The sequence below is a fragment of the Typopeltis vanoorti genome, chromosome 20 (genome assembly GCF_054136105.1).
Source record: "Typopeltis vanoorti isolate ZY-2024b chromosome 20, IOZ_Tvanoo_1.0, whole genome shotgun sequence".
NCBI classification, from domain to species: Eukaryota; Metazoa; Arthropoda; class Arachnida; order Uropygi; family Thelyphonidae; genus Typopeltis; species Typopeltis vanoorti.
The window spans coordinates 73194997-73219427 of NC_143568.1; the positions used below are offsets into that span (position 1 = coordinate 73194997).

Here is a 24431-nt window from a genome sequence, read left to right on the forward strand (position 1 = left end):
GCCATGTACATTTTTCCTTTTACTTGCTACATATCTAAAAAACTGTTTAGGATTCTCTTTAGCCTGCGTGGCCAATGTTCTTTCGTAATCCTTTTTTGCTTTTCTTACCACACTCGTCACCCTTCTGGCCTGCGCTTTATACCGTTCATGTGCCTGCTGGTCACCCTTCTCCTTAAATTCCCTCCATAGTTGTTTCTTTTTTTGCAACTCAAGCTTAATGGTGTTATTCATCCATTTAACCCCTACTTGATTTATTCTTCGGACTCTAGGTATACAGTCAGCCATTGCTTCATGCAAGCACTTCTACTTTATCTCCCACTTATGCATTGCAATCACCTAATATCAAGAGGTCATCTGTTTTATCAATACTATATACTACTTGTTGCAATCTACTGAAAATTCTTTGACCTCATTTCACTTGAATCTGTAGTGGATGCATACACCTGTAGGAGTGGATATGCCTCATTAGGATTATTCCACAGGCACTGTTGTGAATCAAAATGTATTTTCTGTATTCTCTTCTATGAATGTTACTTTATTTCTTTGAAGGTTTCCATGTCCCGAATAATACATCATGAAATCATAAGTATCAAAATAATCCATTCCTGTCCATCCACTGATTCCTAACATCTTGAGTTCTTCTCATTTCTTTCTTCACCAGTTCCAGTTTTCCTTGATACATGCTACATTCCATGTACAAAGCATGTATTTACTGATTTACATTTTATGTAAATCAGTAAAGTGGAGGCATCTTCTTTTGAGATTAACTCTATCAAAAGTTGAACTTCTAGGAGGCTTTGATCCAGCTTCATCATTCTTGTTAACTCCATTGGAAGTTCCTTTCTGCTCTTCCCCTGTAGCCATTTTGATGCCTTTCAACATGAATGTCCCATCTTCCAGCACAATATCACAATAATTTAAGCCTCTGTTCATAAGATTTTTTTGACAAAATATATATAGAAGTGGATTGCCAATGCCTTCTTCTCGTTTTGTTTAGCATACTAGGTAAGGCAAATATCTGATAGAGAAGGCAGACTCCCTGTAAGAGATGAAGAAAAATAAAATAAAAAAGATTTAACCATAGTCTTCAAATACTATAATAGCACTGGGGAAAGAAGCAAGGAAAGAAAGAAAGAAAGAAGAGTAGGAACCAGTCTACAGATAATATAACAGATGTATATTACATGAAATAAGGCATGGTCAAGCATCAAGTAACTCGGGTTTGCTATTCCCGTACCCACTAAAATTAGCCCTTGAGGGAGTTTTCTTTTTACCCAAAACAAGTGTTTTAATTTGAGGCTGCCAGCTGGTTTTAAATGTTTCCTGCCTCGAAGCACACTGTTCATATAATTAAAGCGATTTTAATCAGAATTACCAATTTTAATATTAAATATAAAATAATGTATGCCTTTATGCATATCTATTAACAAGTTTCTTGAAAAGCAGATGGTTGTACTCACCGAAGAAAATGGTGTTGGGAAAGGATTTTTCAAAGAACTGAGGAGAATGGAATGAAAGATGAGATGGTGGTTTGATAAGTCAGATATTGAACTGTGTGGATGTTAACCAGGTGCTGATAGTGCTCTTACCTGATCAGGAAAGTGAAGGAATGGAAGTGGCCAGTTCAGTGGAGCAACGTCCATGAAAGCACCCATAAAAAATACATAAAGCAGAAACAGAGTACTTATGAGAAAATGACTGTAGGAGGCTGTGAGAAAGTGTCTATTAGATGGTTGCCCTCTTCTGTATATAACTGAGACCATCCCAAATGTGAGAACAATATTCCAAGTTAGTCAGATTTGAGATTTATAAAGTGGCAGGAGATGAGAAGGTCAAGGATGTAATATACTTTATGCCAAGATAAGAAAGATGTACAAGTCAGCCTAAGAAGATAATGCTGATGTAAACTGGAACATAAACAAAAATAAAAGTAAAGAGAAATGAAATAGGATCTTTCTTCTGGTTAATAAAGCAAGACTGAATTTTGATGGCATTGAAATTAACTAGATTATTTCCTCACTTAAGAATGGTGAGGAGATTAGTGTTAAGTCAGTGGTTATGGAAAAATCTTGAAATTTGAATCATTTGAGTACTACAAGGTTTTCTGTCATCCGCAAGACTACGAACAGGATTTGAAGTAATAAAAGAGAGAGAAGGTTATTGACATATAGCAAGAAGAGCATGGGCAAGGGTACAGAACCCTAGGGTACTCTAACATTTATAAAGAAATGAGAGGAAACCAATTCACTTACAAAAAGCAGGAGGAAACTATAAGATGGTAGCTTCATAAGAATACCTCCATGACAGACACAATCACAATGTCTTGGAAACATCAAGAGCAACAATGAATTTCTCCAAATCTTTCCATGGCCTGTATCCAAAGGTTGTCAGGGTTAGGAGGAGGTCTGCTGTTTAACAAGAATAGCAGAATTCATAACTAGCTAATCAATAATTAACTGATAGATTTCAAGTAGTAAAACAGCTGGCTGTTGATATTCACAATTACTTTTGAGAGCAGTGCGGTGAAGGTAATGGGACACTGGCGACTGTCTCTCAGGGGCTCACATTGGTGAGTATGGGCATGGCAAACCCGAGATATCCAAGGTAGACCTGATCTTACTTCATACAATATACACTTGGTATATCATATCTGGAGAGTGGTCTTCTACTCTTCTTTCCCTCTACTGTCTCTTACTTCTTACTCCCCCCCCCCCCCAGTGCTATTAGAGCAACTAGATGGCGAGGGGGGGGGGGGTGACTCTTTCCTCTCAAACTGTAGTTTCCACTATCAACTAAAAAAAACAACTGAATTCAGGTCAAGGAGTGGTGGTTGACACTTGACGAAAACTTAACCATGTAAAAACCGAATGAACTCTAACCAACCTAAAGATACATGCCGGCTCGACCGTCGCCCCATCAAACAAGGGTCGCACCCACTATTAGGGAACCAAGATAGTGAAGGCAAAAATATGCTATTGGAACAAAAAACATCACCATAAATGGACAGGAAAAACATAACAAGTATAGGAACATGGAATGTAAGAACTTTTCACCAGGAAGGAGCATTGGAAATACTACTGCATGAATTAGACAACTACCGATGGGAAGTGATTGGACTCTGCAAAACCAGATGGACTGGATAAGGAGAATTCCACCATGGGCAGTACAAAATCTTAACTTCAGGCAGGGAGGACAACAAACACCAAGAAGGAGTAGCACTTATATTAAAACCAAAGGCTCAAAACTCTCTATTGTCCTACAATCCTATCTCACCTAGGATAATTAAAGCAAGATTTAAAACATCAATCAGATCACTAACTATTATTCAAGTATACTCACCAACTTCGACATCATCAGAAGAAGACATTGAGGAGTTCTATATAGATTTGCAAAAAGCAGTGCAGCAGACATCAAGTCAAGATCTCCTAATTGTAATGGGGGAACGCAAAAGTAGGCAAAGACTGGGATACCTGGCCAAGAGTAATCGGAAAGTTCGGGTATGGAGAAAGCAATGAACGTGGCGAAAGACTGCTAAACTTCTGCTCAAATAATAGACTAACAATAATCAACACTCTCTTTAACCATCCAAAACCCCAAAGAAAATGGACATGGACATCACCAGACAGACAAACCAAGAATATGATAGACTATATTATTGTAAACCAAAGATGGAAATCAAGTATCCTAAACTGCAGATTGTGGATCAGACCATAAGCTAGTATTAGCAAACCTAAGAATAAAGTTAAAATCTGGAAGCACTTTTAGAGTCAAAAGGAGACTGAATGTAAAAAAACTACAAGACAACAATATTCTAAGAAAATATTGTTGATCAATATTTTCTTAGAATTAGACACTAACCAACTAACCTGAAGGAACTACCAAAACAGAATATAAACATCGAAGAACATTGGTGCAAATTAAAGGAAATAATATTAAATTCGGCAGAAAAAATAATAGGTTACACAGAAAGAGAAAGTAAAAAGGATTGGATCGCGAATGAAGTAAAAAGGTTAAGTGATCAAAGGAAAAGCATGAAACTAAAACAGAACTATAACAGAAATGAATATAAATAGATTAACCAGAGAAATTAGAAAACTAGTTAAAAGAGACAAGAAGAACTGGTTAGAAGAAAAATGCAAAATGACAGAAAAGCTATCAAAAGAAAATAACCTTCATGGATTATATAAACAAATAGACCAAATTAATAAGACATGGACAACAAACTGGAAGTAAAACAAAAAGAATGGCCAGATGGGAAGAATACTTCAAAGATTTATATAATAAAAACAGCTCCCAGGATATTACGATTCCAGCCATTGAAATGGAAGAGGAAACAAATATCTTTACCAAAGAAATAATAGCACACAGCATAGAGAAATTCAAAACCAGGGAAGCACCTAGCATTGATTAATTACATGCAGAATTCTTAAAAGCAGGAAAGGAATAACTTTTGGAACCATTAAAAACATTATTTGAAAGGATCTACAAAAACGAAGCAGTGCCTACTGATTGGACCAAAAGGAGATAAAACAGAATGCAATAATTACAGAAGCATTAGTCTCCTCAGTATTCCAAGTAAGGTTTTTACGAAAGTACTTCAAAAACAAATTAACCCATATATAGAACTGGCACTAGGAGAAGAACAAGCCGGTTTCAGACCAGGGCGAAGCACAATTAATCAACTATTCACCTTAAGACAGCTAACAGAAAAGACACTAGTGTACAACCAAAGTTGCCACATAAATTTCACAGACTTTCGTCAGGCATTTGATTGAATCCGTAGAAGAGAACTATGGAAAACTATCGAAGAATTTGGAATTCCCAACAAAACCATAAGAATAATAAAGAATCTGTATGAGAAATCTGAAAGTGCAGTACGAATGGAGGACCCCTTAACCAACTAGTTCCACACAGAGAGCAGAGTAAGACAGGGATGCAATCTGTCACCAGACCTGTTCAATCTTACACTGGAAGAAGCAACCAATAAGGCCTTAAACAATGAAGACTCCAGAATCAAAATATATGGGAAAAATGTGACAATTTCAAAATTTGCAGATGACACCTGCATTACTTGCAAGCACAGAAGAAAACCTACAGCAAATTTCTGATAAAATAAAGGAGGAGTGTATAAAATCTGGATTAAATATAGACAAAACAAAAATTATGCAAACAGGAAAAAGAAGCACCAATCTGAAAATTGAAATTGATAGTAAGAATCTAGAGCAGGTAGAAAACTTCACCTACATGGAGGAGTTATTGAGTACAATGGTGAAATTATAAAAGATATAAACAGATGAATCAGTCAAGCATTCCAAACTTTTGGACGACTTAATAAAATATGGAAATCAAGAGATATCAAACAAGTAACAAAAGTAAGAATCTATGAAACAATGGTCCTCCCAATACTCCTCTATGGAAGTGAATGCTGGAATCTCAAAAAGGCTGAAGAGAAAAAATTATTAGTTACTGAAATGGGTTGGCTAAGAAGATTACTTGGAGTATCTCTATTGGATCGACTAAGAAACAAAGACGTAAGGAAACGACTAAAACAAGAAATAACAATAATAGACAAAATCCAAGAAAGAAGACTGTGATGGTTTGGCCATGTGACCAGAAAGACTACCATGTAAAGCCCTAAATACAACGATGGAAGGTAAAAGATCCAAAGGATGGCCCAGAATTAGATGGATGGATAAAAAAAAAAGAGGACCTGGAAACCAAATCACAACAAGCGACACCAAACTGGACAGAATTGTTCTGACTCTCCCGGAACAGACAGAAGAGGAAAGAGTTCATTCAGCCTCATCATCATATATCGCAAAACATTTTGCGAAAATTTAGAAAAAAGGACAAAGCTAATAATAATGACAGGTATTTGCTGGACTTTTGCTCAGGACACATAATAGTCATTACTAATACCATGTTTCAACATAAAGATGTGCACAAGTTCACATGGAGAGAAGAAACATCATTGTTGATAATGATATAAAGCTGGTTCAGGATAACAAGAGTGTACAGAGGATTTGAAACTGAAAATAACCATTACTTAGTACTAAGTAGGATAAAAATGGATATCACATTGTAAAGAAAAGTACGTAAGAAAGATTTAAAAAGAATTATAAGTTGAGCAGCTTTTAGGGGTAAATTGTAGACTCAACTATGCAAACATTATTGAATAAAATTTCCAGCAGTCTGAAAACAAGGACCAAACCTTGGAGTCTCAGTGGCAAACTCTGAAGAAGACATTGATTGATTCGGCTAGAGAGGTATGTGTGAAGTTGTATGCAAGGATAAAAAAATAAGAACACCATGGTGGACACAAAGAGTTAAAGAAACAGTCTGGGAAAAGAAGAAAGCATACCAAATGTTTCTAGCAAATAAGTCAGCAGATGTCCTAAAAGAATACAGAAAAAAATGTAAGCAAGCTAAGCGATGTTTAAAAGTCACAGGAAAACTTTGGTAAGAGTACAGAAAATAAATATCAGGAAGATGGCAAAATATTCTGGAAGCTATAGAAGAAGCTTAAAAATGGAAGAAAGAATACTGTAAAAGGAAACAAAGATGATAAAAGTGACATGCAAACTGAAGATAAGGAAATCCTAAACGAACCAAGCAGTGACAGAACTGTACTAGAAAATTTTCAAGAGGAATGCAAACTAGAGTACATATCAATATTTGAGGTAAAAAAAGCCGTCAAAAATTTGAAATATGGAAAGGCAGATGGAGTGGATGATATTAGACCAGAAATGCTTAAGTATGGAGGTATAAAGGTCTTGCAGTGGCTCATTATCATCATCATCAAATTCCTGCCATGTACCCTCATGGGGTGTACAGGATATGATAGTACTACATGAAAAAAATTACATCATTACTAACTTCCTATCTATAATTTTCCTCCAAATTAGTCTGTTACTTGTCAAGATTCCAACATTATCAGATCTTATATTTCTATTGTCTAAGGCACTTTGTACCATATCAATCCACCTATATCTTGGTCTTCCTCTGGGTCATTTTGCTGCCAACTGGGCAGAGAACACTTGTTTTGCTAATCTTTCTTCGCCCATTCTGTTTAAGTGACCATACCACCCGAGATTAGCTCTGCTAACACATTCCTGGATGCTGACAATGTTCTTTCCTAATATCCTCGTTTTTAATATGATATTGCCATTGATGCCATCTGTTTACGCCTCTAATCTTTCTCAGGACTCTCATATCTGCAGTCTCTAGTCTTTGGTCAAGTGTTTTACTTCTGAACCAGCACTCAGATCCATAAGTTAAAACTGGTTTGAACACTGTCTTGTATACAGCTAATTTAGTGTTCTGACTAATTTCTCTCTTATTCCATATGAATTTATTCAATTGACTTCCCACCATACCAGCTTTGCTGATTCTGTTGTCTATTTCTATATTTAATTTACCATCTTCACTAAAAATCGTGCCTAAGTAGCTGTGGCTACACTGGATAATTCAGAGGGCCTAGAGAGGTCTAATTACCAATGATTGGAGTAGAGATCTCATAGCACCCATTTATAATAAAGGGAATAAAACTGCATGTGAGAATTACGGAGGAATTTCTCTAGTGAGTGTTCCAGGTAAGTTTATGCAAGCATACTTGAAAAGAGGTTGAGAAAGATTGTGGAAGAGAAACTTGAAAATCAAGCTGGGTTAGTACAAATAAAGGTGTCAAGATCAGATTTTAACTGTAAGACAAATAGTTTAGAAAGTGTAGGAATATTACAAGGTGCCCAGAGAAAAGCTTTTCAAAACACTACAATTATATGGGGTGAATGGAACACTATACAGAGCAATCCACAGTCTATATTTAAGTTGTCAGTCACAGTTAGAATTGAAGGTAATACAGGAAGATGGTTTGATGTAAAATCAGGGGTAATACAAGGATGCACATTATCTCCACTCTTATTCATCATCTATATGGATCACATTATGAAAGAAAGTGGCATTAGACCTGATATTAGAATTAGAGATGTCAAACTTAGCTCTTTGCTTTATGCAGATGATGTTGCTCTCCTAAGCACATCTAGTGTAAGTCTCCAGGATTTTCTAACTAAATTGAATAACAGCTGTAAGAGATTTGGCATGAAAATCAGAAATAAAAAGACCGAAACTATGAAAATAAGCAGGGTCATAGAAAACTTCAGCTGCATTCTGAATGGTGATGCTATAGAACAAGTAAGATATTTCAGCTATTTAGGCACAGTTTTTAGTGAAGATGGTAGGTTAAATCTGGAAATAGACAACAGAATAAGCAAAGCTGGTATGGTAGGTTGCCAGCTGAATAAATTTATATGGAATAAGATAGGAAATTAGCCAAAACACCAAACAAGCAGTATACAAGACTTGTTCAAACCAGTTTTAAGTTATGGATCTGAGAGTTGGGTTAGAAATAAAGCACTTGATCAATGACTAGAGACCACAGATATGAGGGTTCTGAGAAAAACTGATTGATCTGTGATTGACTAAGTTCCTGTTCTGTTGTCTGCTGGGGGGTCAAGATAGACAGTTTCCTTTTTTCCCTATCAATGCAAGAGTGCTCTATAACATATTCCTCTTATATATCAATGATGCTTATTGATCTCTAATCCTATCCATTATTTTGCTTTGCTATCCATTCCTCCTTTGCAGTTGTGGCTTGAAAAAGTTTCATGTTTGGTCTCTAGATTAGCTGGAATATGTACAAAAATAAATAAAAAATATAAAAAAAACCATGAAATTAAAAAATAAGAAAAAAGCCCTTGGCCTACTTATGGTAAAAATTGAATTATAGGTTTACAATCTTTAGTGGGTAAGAGTGACATAAAAAATTTAATTAAAAACAGTTCCTATCTTGCCTATCGTAGAAAAAATCTACTTCTTTGATTAAATCCATCAGACACATTACATCTTTTCAATCTAGAATTTCCCCACAGCTTTTTCTAGAATAAGGGAAGGGATACAAAAAGTTCTGATTAACATCTAGAACAAAGATATTAAAGCAACTGATATAACCAGATATCTTAAACCCTCCAATCCTCATGTTTCATCAAATTGTAACAATTTGTTCTTTTCTTTAACAATGTATAAGACACATCGGAGGTTTTGAAGAAATTCGAAGACACAGAGGTGCAGACCATCATCAAGTTTTTTGTGGTGCAAGAAAATTCCACAACTGAGATTCACCAAACTTTGTGAGACTTTAGGGAATGGTACCCCAGCATATCCAACAGTTTGTAATGGAAAACACCCAACTCACCTCAGCTGAAGAAGGTACACCAATCAAAATGCAATGTAAAAGTCTTGTCAATTATTTATTTATATTTTTTTAACTGGAGGGATTGTGCAGGAGTAGTTTGAATATTAAAAAGGAATACTGGAATAATTGTGGAATGATGTGCATTGAAAAGACCACAAAAGTGGGAGGGGGGGATGGTTTTTATTTTGCATCACGGCAATGCTCCATGCACATACACACATCTCTTCTTATTTGAGAGCTCTTGTCAGACAAAAAAAATTACTATGTGCCTGCATTCACCTGATTTTAGCACCCTGTGACTTTGAAATTAATAATGAATGAAAAGCATTTTGCATCAATACAAGAAACTTAAGTGACCATGAAAACATGCCTAAAAGACTAAAGAAAGATGACTTCCAGAAGTCATCTTTCAAAAAGTGGATGGAACGTTGGAATGAGTGTGTGAATGAGAGGTAAACTGCTGTGAAGATTATATCTGTATTGAGGTTAATAAACTTTATCAAATTCTAACATTCACCATACTTTTTGATTACACTTCATATATTTGAATGTATGGTTTACCTCTAAAAGCTGCTCTATTTTGATTCTTTTTAAAACTTTTATACACAAATTTGGAAAGCCTTGCTTTAGATCTATTAAAACACAAACAGCAGCTCATTATCCCTTGCACATGCTGAAATTCAAACTAGGGGAATTTGTTTTTGTTCCTTGCAAATGTGTTCTTTGGAAATGCTGCCTTTCTCTCACTTTTCCCCCCAACTATTCCAAACCTGCAGCTGCTAATTTCCTGATTCACACAACCAATAATAATATAGTTTTAGTAATCTTTCATGTATGGGATTAATATTTTGAAAGGTACTGATTCACAAAACAGAATAAGAAATTTATTTAACTTATTTGCTGATATTTCACTGGTATTATATCCAGCATCTTCAGAACACAAAAACAGTTTATCACAATGAACAAAAACAATTTGGTTAACAGTGGGATCAGTTGAATAAAATTGTAATGGACAACACAAAGAACTAACAACTATTCTGTGTTGTGAACTAAAAATTATTCTGTGTTGTGAATTAATACTGTCAAATAAATTGACATGAACTGCCAACATATAAGCCTCTCTACTTATTTAGGTAAAATCATAATTTGCACATGTGTGTAACTGATACAAACTTTAAAGTCTTGTAGATAAACTTTAAAAAAGTGCAATTAAATACATGATTCAGTATACATAATACTTACTTGGGATCGGCCTAAGAACATCTGGAATAAGGACATCAACTAGATTCTGGTAAAACTGATAATCAGCTTTACGTACAAATTGTAAAATTGGTTCATGCCTGCACAGCAGGTACAATTTAGATTTGCTGAGCAACTTTTCTTGCTCACTATAGAAATATAAAAAAAATAAATGTCTTAGATTAACAAAAAAAGAAGTGACAGATGATAATATGTAAAACAAACTAAATGCAACAATGAGAATTTGAATACTGTTCTCCAAACACACATATAAAAATTATTTTATATCTATCTGAAATGTGCTCATTACGCTAACCTATGAGAAACATTGTCACCAGGAAGAGGGACCTAGCACACCCTTCCTCCTGAAATCCATTCCAAAATCACTGTGATGGTAACTCGACTCATGTCCACTTCAGTAACTCTGTCAGTTCATGCTCATTTCATGAAGGAAGATCAGCAGTTCTGACACCCTGTTCTAGCATATCTCACACATGTTCAATTGGGTTACGGTCAAAAGAGTTCGGGAGCCAAGACAGTGTGGCGAGTTTGTTGCCATGTTCTTCCAACCATTCAGTAGTTGTACAAGCCCAATGACAAGGTGTGATGTCCTGTTGAAAGATGCCACTGTGGTCAGGGTAGACTTCTCAAATATGGATGATGGTCAGTGTTTGTGTGATGATAACCAACAAATCTAGGGTGTGCCAGGAAACAGCTCCCCAGACCATAACCAGCTCCACCAGCCTGTTCAACCCCAACTGTGCAATTTGGGTATAGAGCTTCATGATGTTTATGCCAAATGCGAACCCGGCCATCAGCATGGTGCAGCAGGAAACGGGACTCATCACTCCAGACAATCCTCTTTCATCTGTCGAGGGTCAATTGCCAACATTCCTTGGCCCATGGTGAGGTATTGTTTGCAATGCCTAGCCATCATCATAGGTACCCCTTGTTGGTCTCAGTCTGTGGAACCCTAGGTGAAGCAAGGTATGATGAAGGTACATGTGGAAATGGGTCGAACTTCCCCACTGTTGTACTGGTGGGTGAGACGTGTGACTGCTGAGATACCAGTCGGGACACCTGATGTTCACCTCTAGGAACAACAACATGTGGCTGACCAATGTGAGCCCTTCTGCTGGATGTCTGTTCATGGTTAATCCAGTCCTGGTACACACTTGATACAGTAGTATGTAAGCAACCAACAAGTATGGCTGTTTCCAAAATACTGGAACCTGTCCTCCAGGCCCTCAACTATCTGTCTGCAGGCAAATTGGCAGGCAAATCGTCACGTTTCTCCATTACTGCCAAACATGTAATGATTACATATTAAAGACAATTCATGTTAGAGGTTTAATGGAATACTAACAGCACTGAGAAGGATTAAAACTAATTTTAATACTTCCAATATTTCATCTCCATTGCAGAGACATCTTCGGGGATTACAAAAACTTTTTGTAACAACACACACAAATACAATGCAAAGTGAAACTAAAAGTCCTATCTAGGTGGTGTGCCCTCTATGGGCAATTGCAGGTGGCCTGGGATGTAAAGAGGGATCTCTGATAATTAAAGTCTCCCAAATTTTGGGAGGTTTAATGCAACCGTATTTGTTTTAAAATTAGTTTTAATCATATCTCAGTGCTGCTAATATTCCATTAAACCAGTGTGGGTGGGTTTTCTGTAAACAGAGAAAACCAAAGATCCATCAAGCTGGCGGGTGATTAAAGTGTCTAGGAAGGGGAGGGTGTTGTTTTCCTCTTTTTCTAAAGTGAACTGGATTCTGGGATGTTGGTTGTTTAAGTGTGTTAGGAAGGAGTGGAGTGTGTCTGAGCCATGTGGCCAAATAGCAAACACATCATCCATTATTCATTGGGATAAACATAATGGGCAAAGTAGCTTCAAAGAATAGCAGAAGATAGAATGACAGAAGATGAGAAGTTCGTTTGATAAGTCAGGAGTTGAACTTTGCTGCATCATCATCATCAAATTCCTGCCATGTACCTTCAAGGGGTGTACAGGATATGATAGTACTACATGAAAAATTTACATCATTACTAACTTCCTATCTACAATTTTTCACCAAATCAGTCTGTTACTTGTCAAGACTCCAACATTATCAGATCTTATATTTCTATCATCTAAGGCACTTTGTACCATATCAATCCACCTATATCTTGATCTTCCTCTGGGTCGTTTTCCTGCCAACCTGGCAGAGAACACTTGTTTTGCTAATCTTTCCTTGCCCATTCTATCTAAGTGACCATACCACCTGAGAATAGCTCTGCTAATTCTTTCCTGACTGGTAATTAATTTACGGAATTAACAACGCTTTTTCTAAGGTGAACTGGATTCTGGGATGTTGGTTGTTTAAGTGTGTTAGGAAGGAGTGGAGTGTGTCTGAGCCATGTGGCCAAATAGCAAACAAATCATCCACATAACGAAGCCAAATAGTGGGTTTTTGTGGGGCGGAGTTTAAGGCTTTCTCTTCAAATGTCTCCATAAAGAAATTGGCCAAGGGTGGGGAAAGTGGTGAACCCATGGCTGTCCCCTCTATCTGTTTGTAGAACTTTCCTTGCCAAACGAAATAGCCTGAGTTCATTGTGAACTGAAATAGGGCTGAGATATCGGGAGGAAACTTGGCTTGGATGAGCTCAAGGGTTTCTTTGAGTGGGACATTAGTGAATAGGGAGGAGACGTCAAAACTGACCATTATGTCAGTGTGTTGGAGTGTGAGGTTTTCTATACTGGCTTTAAAGTGGGCCGAGTTTTTTATGTGTGATGGTGTGTTGCCAGTGTAGTGTGTGAGCGTTTTAGCTAAATGTTTGGCTAATTTATATGTGGGGGAATCAATGCCATCCACTATGGGACGCAATGGCATCTCATGCACATCGGCAAGAAAGGAATTCGAAAAAATACGTAGTCGGCACGTGAAAAAATACGAAAACCTGACAAAGACTTCTACTTCTGCAACCCAGCCACCACTTAACACAGTAGTCAACCTCTCGTCGGCAGTTTTAAAGCCTGAAGCACTCATCGCACTTTCACGTGGTCACAATTTCGCCCTAGCTCCAAAAAGGATACCTGCTGAAGAAATCATGATCCAAATAGAGCGTGGAATTCGCAACCTGCCTAACCATATCGCCAACAACATGAGACTGGATGTAGTCGGTGTTCTCACTAAAGCCAAACCTCCAAAATCCAACTTATCCAAAAACGAATATACAGCCCTACAAGAATTAAAAAACAACAAAAAAATAGTAATCACCAAAGCTGATAAGGGAAGCGCCACTGTGGTACTCAATCAAAAAGACTACAAAGGTAAGCTAAATTCTTTAATACGAGACCGTACTACTTACCTCCCCCATTGAATATAATCCGACCAGCTCTCAGATTAGAACTATCCACAGACTCCTTAAGAAAGTCACTTCTTGGCCTGTGGAAGTCACCAACAAACTTAAACCTTATAACTCTAGACCCCCCCGATTATATGGACTCCCAAAAATACATAAACAAAATGTGCCATTGCATCCCATAGTGGATGGCATTGATTCCCCCACATATAAATTAGCCAAACATTTAGCTAAAACGCTCACACACTACACTGGCAACACACATAAAAAACTCGGCCCACTTTAAAGCCAGTATAGAAAACCTCACACTCCAACACACTGACATAATGGTCAGTTTTGACGTCTCCTCCCTATTCACTAATGTCCCACTCAAAGAAACCCTTGAGCTCATCCAAGCCAAGTTTCCTCCCGATATCTCAGCCCTATTTCAGTTCACAATGAACTCAGACTATTTCGTTTGGCAAGGAAAGTTCTACAAACAGATAGAGGGGACAGCCATGGGTTCACCACTTTCCCCACCCTTGGCCAATTTCTTTATGGAGACATTTGAAGAGAAAGCCTTAAACTCCGCCCCACAAAAACCCACTATTTGGCTTCGTTATGTGGATGATGTGTTTGCTATTTGGCCACATGGCTCAGACACACTCCACTCCTTCCTAACACACTTAAACAACCAACATCCCAGAATCCAGTTCACCTTAGAAAAAGAGGAAAACAACACCCTCCCCTTCCTAGACACTTTAATCACCCGCCAGCTTGATGGATCTTTGGTTTTCTCTGTTTACAGAAAACCCACCCACACTGGCAGATACATTCACCAACAATCCCACCACCCCCCCTCACAACAATATGGGGTGATAAAAACACTATATAACAGGGCAAAATTAATCTGCTCAGATGACAAGGCCCTGACTATGGAACTAAACCACATCCTCAACACTTTCTTAGCCAATGGCTATAACATCAAAAAAATCCAAAAAATACTAAAACCTGTAAACCACAACCCCCCTCCCCCCATCCACAATAAAGACTACACCAAGTCTATCACTATTCCCTACATCCAGGGCACCTCTGAAAAAATAACCAATATCCTCAAAAAGTATGACCTTACTTCCTGTTACAGACCATATAAAAAGTTGGCATCCCTTATCCGCTCTACCAAAGACCAACCACTTCCCCTAGACCTACCTGGTGTATACCAGGTCCCTTGCAGCTGCAAATTGTCCTACTTTGGCCAAACAGGCAGAACAACAAATATCAGGATTTCAGAACACCAAGACTACATCCGGTTTCACCAGTACAGCCGCTCTGGGTTGGCAGACCATGCCTTAGATACCCACCATAAAATTCGTTGGAAGAAAACAAAAATAATCCATCGCAGCAAGTATAAATACGAAAGATTATTCAAAGAATCTTCAGCAGCTCTAAAAAACGTTCCTAACCTCAACAAATTTGGGTGCATGAAACTGCCCCAAATTTGGGAGACTTTCATTATGAGAACTTCAGCCCAACTGCCAAGACTACCAGATTAGCCCGCAAGAGGGCACCATTAGGACTTTAGGAACAAAATTAGTTCATTACTTTCTTCCTCATTTGCTTTGTTAGTTCCTTAGTGCACATACCATATCTTTATGTTCCTGAAGATGGCAATGTGACATTGCCGAAATATAGAAGTGATTCATTAAAGTTATCTTTAATTAATATACTTCATTTGCGTTGTTAATTCCGTAAATTAATTACCAGTTATGTCTAACCAACTTATAAGTCTTACTACTAGAATAATTCTTTCCTGGATGCTGACAATGTCAAGTTCTTTCCTAATATCCTCGTTTTTAATATGATATTGCCATCTGTTCATGCCTCTAATCTTTCTCAGGACTCTCATATCTGCAGTCTCTAGTCTTCAGTCAAGTGTTTTACTTCTAACCCAGCTCTCAGATCCATAAGTTAAAACTGGTTTGAACACTGCCTTGTATAGCTAATTTAGTGTTCCGACTAATTTCTCTCTCATTCCATATGAATTTATTAAATTAATTTCCTACCACACCAGCCTTGTTGATTCTGTTGTCTATTTCTATATTGAATTTACCATTTTCACTAAAATTCGTGCCTAAGTAGCTGAAATGTTTTACTTGTTCCACAGGTTCTCCGTTCACAACACAGTTGACATTTTCAACGATTCTGCCTATTTTCATTGTCTTTGTCTTTTTAATGCTGACCTTTACACCATATCTATTACAACAGTTATTCAATTTAGTCAGAGAATCTTGCAGACTTGCAGCAGATTTATTTAGAAGTATAACATTTTCCACATAAAGCAAAGAACTGATATCAACATCTCCAATTTTGATATCATGTTTAATACCACATTCCTCCATATAGATAATGAATAACAGAGGGGATAATGTACATCCTTGTCTCACACCAGATCTAACATGAAACCATCTTCCTGTACTCCTTCAATTCTAACTGCTGACTTACAACTCAAATAAAGACTAAGTATTGCTTGATATAATGCCCCATTGACACCATATAACTGTAGCGTATTGAATAGCTTCTCTCATGGCACCTTGTCATATGCCTTTTCCAAATGGACAAAACTTAAATACAGATCTTTGTTATATTCCCATGATTTCTCCACTATTCGGCATGTATAAGGCTGTTAGGATCAGAAAAGATCTGATCCTAACAGCCTCTATTTGACCTGAATCCAGCTTGTTCTCAACCAGAACAAGCTGGTTGAGAACTCTGTATTTCTCACATTCAGTTTTATTTCCTTTTTTATATATGGGTACTATGAGAGTGCTACTCCAATCATCGGGAATTCATCCTTCTGCCCAGGCATTCTGAACTATGCAGTGCAGCCACTGTAAGACTTTTATACCACCATACTTCAGCATTTCTGGTCGAATATCATCTACGTCTGCTGCCTTTCCACATTTCGAGCCTTTCATGTCTTTTTCCACTTCAAGTATGGATATGTATTCCTGTTTAAGTGTTTTTTACCACTGTGCTATCACTGCTTGTTTCATTTAGCAATTTTTCAAAGTAATTACTCCATACTTCAAGGATATCTTTTTCTCTCGTTTTTGTCACCTTTATCATCTCTAACTCCTTTTAAAGCATTCTTTCCTCAATTTCTAAGTTTCTTCAACAACCTCCAGAATATTTTGCCACCTTCTTTATATTTATTTTCTATGTTCTTGCCAAAGTCCTCCCATGAGTTTTTTTTGGCTTTCTTACATTTGTCTCTGTATTCTCAAGAGCACAAGCTGACTTATTTGCCAGCAACTTTCTTCTTTTCCTTCATTGCTTTTTTAACTTCCTTTGTCCACCATGGAGTTCTAATTTTTCTATCCTTGCCGACAACCTGATCACATGCCTCTCTAGCTGAATCAATCAGGGGGGTTTTCTTCAAGGCTTGTCACTGAATCTCCAAGATTTGATTCCTGTTTTCAAACTCTTTCATTTTTTCTTCAATAATCTTTGTGTATGTTAGTCTACAGTTCACATCTGAGAGCTGCCAACTTTTATTCGCTTTAAAACTTTCTTACATGTTATTCTTTTCAATATGAAATTCAATTTTATCGTGCTCAAGACTAAATAGTGATCACTTCCAATTTCAAATCCTCTGTACACTCTGGTGTCATGCACCAGAGAGAAAACATCACTATCAACAATAACATAGTCAATGAGATTTTCTTATTCCTTGCCTTTTCTCTCCATGTGAATTTGTGCACATTTTTATGTGGGAACATGGTGTTATTAATAACCAGTCCATGTCCTGAGCAGAAATCCAACAGATATTTGCCATTATTATTAGCTTTGCTCTTTTCTCCAAATTTTCCCAAAATATTTTTGTATGTCTGTCAATCATTTCCTACTCTGCTATTTAGATCCCTAACAAGGACCAACTTTTCCTTTTCATTGTGTCAGTTAGTTTTTCTAAATCTTCAAAAACTTTGCTGCTTGAGTTCTTATATGATTAGAGGAAAGCAGAGAAATGGCAACAGATAATTTGAGGAAGCAACATCCATGAAAGTACTTGTAAAAAAGAACTAGTGCAGAAATAGAGCTCCAATGAGAAAGAGAATGAGAGGGAGAAGTCATTTATTAGGCAGATTAACTTCTGTATAAAATTGAGAATTCTTTGGAAGGTTTTGAGTGCAACTTCCCAAGCATGAGAATAATATTCCAAGTTTGAATTTTGGGATTTATAAAGTGTCAGAAGTTCAGCAGGACAGAAGTAGTGCTCTGAACAAAGAAGAATACGACGTTTTTTGGAAGCTGAGGAGGCTGTGAATGCAACATGTTTATACTAGGATAAGCTAGATGTAAAAATCAGCTTGAGAAGATACACTGATCTTGATTGGAAATCAGAACATTAAACCAAAATAAGGGATGTGAAGTAGTGTCTTTCTTCTTAAGGGTGATAAGGCATGACAATACTGATGGCAGTGAAATTCATTAGATTATTTTATCACTTAAGAATGGTGAGCAGATCAGTGTTTAAGACATTGGTTATAGAAGATCTTAAACTTGAATCATTTGAGTACCACAAGATTTCTTGAATGATGAAGAGGAATGGCAAGTACTGTCATCAGCAATGAATAACATTTGAAGTGAGAGAGAAAGAAGGTTATTGAAGTATAGCAGGAAAAGTGTGGGCAAGAGTACAGAACTATGGAGTACTCGTATTGATGAAATCTAATGAGAGGAAACCATCCATCATGAAATGCAATCGATTAGTAAGGAAACTGACATTTCATTCACAAAGAGCAGGAAGCTCATAAAATGGTATGTAGCTAAGTAGGCCTTGATGCCACAGATGATAAAATGCCCTGGAAATATCAAGAGTGATTAAATGGGTTTCTCCAAATCTTTTCTGTGTCCAAAGGTGGATAATCTGCTGTAGAAGGAGAATTATTAGTTAATTATTGGTTTAATTAACTAAGGGGGTGTTCAGGAAGTGAAGAGACTAGTTGTTGATGACCTTCTCCATGACATTTGAATACTGAAATGAGAGCAATGTGGGGATAGTTTGATGGCTAACTTTTATCTCCCTTTTCAGGGTCAGGCTGAATAAAAACTTGCTTTCATGCTGATGGGCAGATGCAAGACAAGTAATAGTATATATAGATAATAACAGATAGGCATTAGTTCTAAGCACAATTTTTAGCACAACTGTAAGGATATCATCTGGACCGGAATACTTAGTAACATCAGAACTATTGCGGATCTTTCTGATGTACTGTTAAGAGATCAGGGTAGGCATGGTGTGAGCAGTTTGTGGTATAAGAGGAGAGGAGATTTGCCTTACATGTTTATAGAAAGGTTGAAGGAAAAAATGGATGCCAAGAATTCTACCTTATTTTTGGGTGATGTCACCGTGGTACCATCTGAATGAGTGAGAGAGGCAGGATGAGAAGGCTTGATTATTTGAGCAGGAGGGCAAGTTTATTGCATTTGGCTCTTACAAAGTCAGCTTTCGATTTGTTGATGAATGAATGAAGGACCTCATTCCAGTAAGAGGAATTTCAGTTATTTGGTCAAAATAGGTATTTGGAAAAAGAAAGTAGAAACAATAATCAGTAATCAGGAACTGAAAATGAGGTACAGAAATCCCTGAGGTCATCCCAATTGGCACTGTTGTCATGCTATACGTTACAGAGCTGAGATTGTTGGGGGGGGGGGGAGAAAGATCAATCTATAGAAAAGGAAGAATGGATAAGGTTATGATTGGAACAGCCAAGGGCAGAGCAAACATCTACAGTGTATATGAAGAGTTCATTAATAAAAGATTTTTGTTGATTTTGCCAGGGTGAACAGTGAAAATCAGCTACTGGAACAAATCCTGAAACACACCACCAACTCAACATGAACCAGAGTTCAAGATCGGTACTATCAACATAAGAAGCCTGAATGGCAAAGAAATGGAACTAGCTGAGGAATTGGATAAGTAGAAGATCGACATAATATGGGTGACTGAAACAAAAAAGATAAAAACTGGTGAGATCTATTTGAGCAATAAATACAAAATGTTATATTCAGGCAATAACAATCAAGTAAAAGAAGGAGTAGCCATAGCATTCAACACTAAATATGAGGCTAATCTTCTTGAATGGCAGACAGTCTCAGTAGAGTGATATGGGCAAATATCAGAATGGTGAACTGGACAATGAGACTTATTTGTGCCTATGGTCCCACAGAAGGTTCTACTAAGGTAGAAGTGGAGGAATTTTTCGAGGCTTTAGAAAAAGCAACTGACACAATGAAAAAGGAAAGGTTGGTCCTTGTTGGAGATCTAAATAGCAGAGTAGGAAATGATTGTCAGACATAAAAAAATATTTTGGGAAAATCTGGAGAAAAGAGCAGAGCTAATAATAATGGCAAATACCTGTTGGATTTCTGCTCAGGACATGGACTGGTTATTATTAACACCAAGTTCCAACATAAAAATGTGCACAAATTCACATGGAGAGAAGAAACAAGGAAAAAGAAAAGTTTCACTGATTATGTTATTATTGTTGATAGTGTTGATTGTGTTTCTCCCTGGTGCAGGACACTTGAGTGTACAGAGGATCTGAAATTGGAAGTGATCATTTAGTCTTGAGCAGGATAAAATTAAATTTCATATTGAAAAGAAGAACATGTAAGAAAGTTTTAAAGCGAATAAAAGTTGAGCAGCTCTCAGATGTGTGTAGACTAAAATCAAGAAAAAATTAAAGAGTTTGGGAACTGGATCCAAATCTTGAAAATTAAATGGCAAATCATTTAGGAAACATTAATTGATTCAGCCAGAGAGGCATGTGGTGAGGTTGTTTGCAAGGACAGAAAAACTAGAACTAAAATACTATGTAAAATTAGCTAAACAAAAGTCATGGGAAGACTTTGGTAAGAACATAGAAAATAAATATCAAGAAGGTGGCAAAATATACTGGAGGTTGTTGAAAAAAGCTCAGAAATGGAGGAAAGAATGCTGTAAAAGGAATTAGAGATGATAAAGGTGATATGAAAACTGGAGAAAAAGATATCCCTGAGGTATGGAGTAATTATTTCGAAAAATTGCTAAATGAAACAAACACTGATTACAGCACAGTGGTAAAAAACACTCAACAGGCTTGCAGCTGGCAGCACATACCCATACTTGAAGTAGAAAAAGTCACCAAAGGCATGAAATGTGGCAAAGCAGTAGGAGTAGATAATATTCAACCAGAAATGCTGAAGTATGGAGATATAAAAGTCTTACAGTGGCTGCACTGCATACTCCAGAAGGCCTGTACAGAGGGACCAATTCCAGATGATTGGAGCAGTGCTCTCACAGTACCCATATACAAAACAGAAAATAAAACTGAATGTGAGAATTGCAGATGAATTTCCCTACTGAGTGTTCCTGGTAAGTGTTATGCAAGTATACTTGAGAAACAGTTGAGAAGGATTGTGGAAGAGAAGCCTGGTGAAGAAAAAGCTGGATTCAGGCCAAATAGAGCCTGTCAGGATCAGATTTTCACTTTATGACAAATTGTTGAGAAATCATGGAAATATAACAAAGATCTGTATTTAAGTTTTGTAGTTCTGGAAAAGGCATATGAAAAGGTGCCAAGAGGTAAGCTATTCAAAACGCTACTGTATGGTGTCGGTGGGACATTATATCAAGCAATATTTAGTTTTTATTGTGCTAATATGTAGATAATTCTGAATTTCATGTCACAGGTTTCTCTCAAAAGTAAAATTAGTCTTTATTTGAGTTGTAAGTCAGCAGTTAGAATTGAAGGATGTACAGGAAAATGGTTTAATGTTGAATCTGGTCTCAGACAAGGATGTAGATTATCCTCTCTCTTATTCATTATCTATATGGATCACGTTATGAAGGAAAGTGGTATTAAACCTGATATAAAAATTGGAGATGTTAATCTCAGCTCTTTCCTTTATGCAGATGATGTTATACTTCTAAATAAATCTGCTACAAGTCTGCAAGATTCCCTGACCAAATTGAATAACTGTTGTAATAGATATGGTATGAAGGTCAGCAATAACAAGACAAAAACAATGAAAATAGGCAGAAGCATTGAAAATATCAACTGTATTGTGAATGGAGAACCTATAGAACAAGAAAAACATTTCAGCTACTACTTAAGCACAATTTTTAGTGAAGATGGTAAATTAAATATGGAAATAGACAATGGAATCAACAAAGTTAATAAGAAAGGTATGGAATGAAGTCAACTGAAGAAATTTATATGGAATAAGAGAGAAATTAGTTAAAACACAAGAAAATTAAATAATAAAGAAAAACGTAAAAACCACAGTGATATCTTTAATTAGTAAAAGGACAAATATTTCGTACTAAAATTAATAGTACATCTTCAGTGTCTGTTACAGTAATAGGAATAGAATACAAGCAAAATGTTTAGTGGATCACCTATTAAAATACAATTGTTACTGGATGCTAGGAAATAATAGAAAATAACAAATTTAATCTATTAAGATAAATGGTTTTTTTACATAAGATAAAAGTCTTCCAGATCTTTGAGAGAGAAAGACAGTCATTTCTATTTAAATTCGGTCAAAGTTAGATAGTTTCACAACTTTCTTTGAATAAGCGTTCATATTTGAATCTGCATCTATGGAGGAGAACAGCTTTATCCCACTGGACACTATGAGTAGAGTCAATACTGTGTTGTACCAGACCAGACTTCAGAGGTTTGTTATAATCAATATAATATTGATGTTCTTTTATTCTTTTTTCCAAAGAACGGCCAGTTTGTCCAAAGTACGAGACATCGCATTCGCAAGGTATTTGGTAAACACCAGTCAAAGATAGAGAAGACAGTTTATCCTTTGTAGAAGGTAATAAAGAAGAAATTTTGTTGATAGGAATATATGTTGGAATCAATTGATACTTTTTCAGAATTCTACCTATAGGTTTGGAAATTCCTGGAATGTATGGAATAGGAACATAAGCGTCAAGTATCTGTTGGATTTGATTGGAGTTGTAATCATTTGATTCCATTAACTTTTTAATGATGGAAAGTTCTTGTTGTAAGATTATTGGGGAAGAGCAAACTTTTTGTGAATGCATCTGCCAGTAAATGTGGGTTTTTGATAAACGCCTATAGATAAGGAACCAGAAAACGTTCTAGTAAGGAGGATATCAAAAATGGTAAAGTACCAGAGTTTTCTTTTTCCATAGTGAATTGGATGCATGGGTGAAGGTTATTTATCTGGTAGAAAAGTGGAAAGTTCATCTTCAGTGTGTGGTCAAACAGCAAAAACATCATCGACATAACGGTACCAAAGAGATGGTTGAGGATGAATGGATGAGAACATAGTATCTTCGAATTGTTTCAAATAGTAGTTTGCCAAAGGTGGAGACAGAGGGTTACCCGTGGCAATACCTTCAATTTGTTTGTGGATTTTGTTTTTCCAACTGAAATAACCTGAGTGGATGACATATTCGAATATCCTTGCGATATCTGGAGGGTAATCTTCATATAAAGAATTGACTGTGTTGGTTAATGGGATATTGGTGAACAGAAAAATGATGTCAAAACTGACTAACATTTCAGAATCTGTAATTTTAATATCCTTGATTTTTTTCAAGAAAATCTGTTGAGTTTTTTATATAGGATCTGAAATGACCAGTGAGAGCACTTAAGGAACGTGATAATACTTTTACAATCCGATAAGTTGGAGAATCAATGCAATTCACAATAGGTCGTACAGGACAGCCTTACATACAGGAAATGTTTACAATCCATTTATTTGTAGACATACTGTCAGAGGTAAGATTATTCTTTTGTTTGTTATATGAAGAATTGTATTTTTGCATAAAATTTTGAAAATTTCTCTCATAAGACCGGGATAAGGAAAGGGTCTTGATTTTACTGTTATTCCTTCACGCATTCCTTATCTTGATTTCTTACATAATATAGAACGCAATCTATCAGGACTTCCTAGCGAAGATGGCAACAAACTATGTTTTGAAGTTGCAACTTTGTTATTCAAAAGCAAATTACCTCCATGCAATTTATCAAATGCTGAAATCAAAGGTCTAACTTCTTTAAGAAAAGATAACACAATATCCATTTCTATGGTCCGATAAAGGAAAAGCTATTGTAATTATGAATAAGACTGACCATGAGACAAAAGTGTCCATCTTATTAGAAGACAACACTAAATAAATAAATTACTTGATGAGGTTATCAGTTTGGATCCTAACTACGTGAATAAAATACGCACCTACTTGGGAAGACCTCCTTGTCTATATGGACTTCCTAAAATCCATAAAGAAGGCTGTCCTGTATGACCTATTGTGAATTGCATTGATTCTCCAACTTATCAGATTGCAAAAGTATTATCGCATTCCTTAAGTGCTCTCACTGGTCATTCCAGATCCTATATAAAAAACTCAACAGATTTTCTTGAAAAAATCAAGGATATTAAAATTACAGATTCTGAAATGTTAGTCAGTTTTGACATCATTTCTCTGTTCACCAATATCCCATTAACCAACACAGTCAATTCTTTATATGAAGATTACCCTCCAGATATCGCAAGGCTATTCGAATATGTCATCCACTCAGGTTATT

General features: G+C 36.5%; 1 protein-coding gene across 4 annotated transcripts in view; it reads right to left on the reverse strand.

Moving 5' to 3' along the window:
• Positions 1 to 24431, reverse strand: part of LOC150095560 (DNA-binding protein RFX2-like) — a 663123-nt gene that overhangs the window by 118717 nt on the left and 519975 nt on the right. For all 4 annotated transcript variants that reach the window (XM_090410808.1, XM_090410810.1, XM_090410811.1 and 1 more), the window contains one exon: positions 10493 to 10638. In XM_090410808.1, the coding sequence (XP_090266934.1) occupies positions 10493 to 10638 (146 nt within the window). The remainder of the gene's footprint in view (positions 1 to 10492; positions 10639 to 24431) is intronic.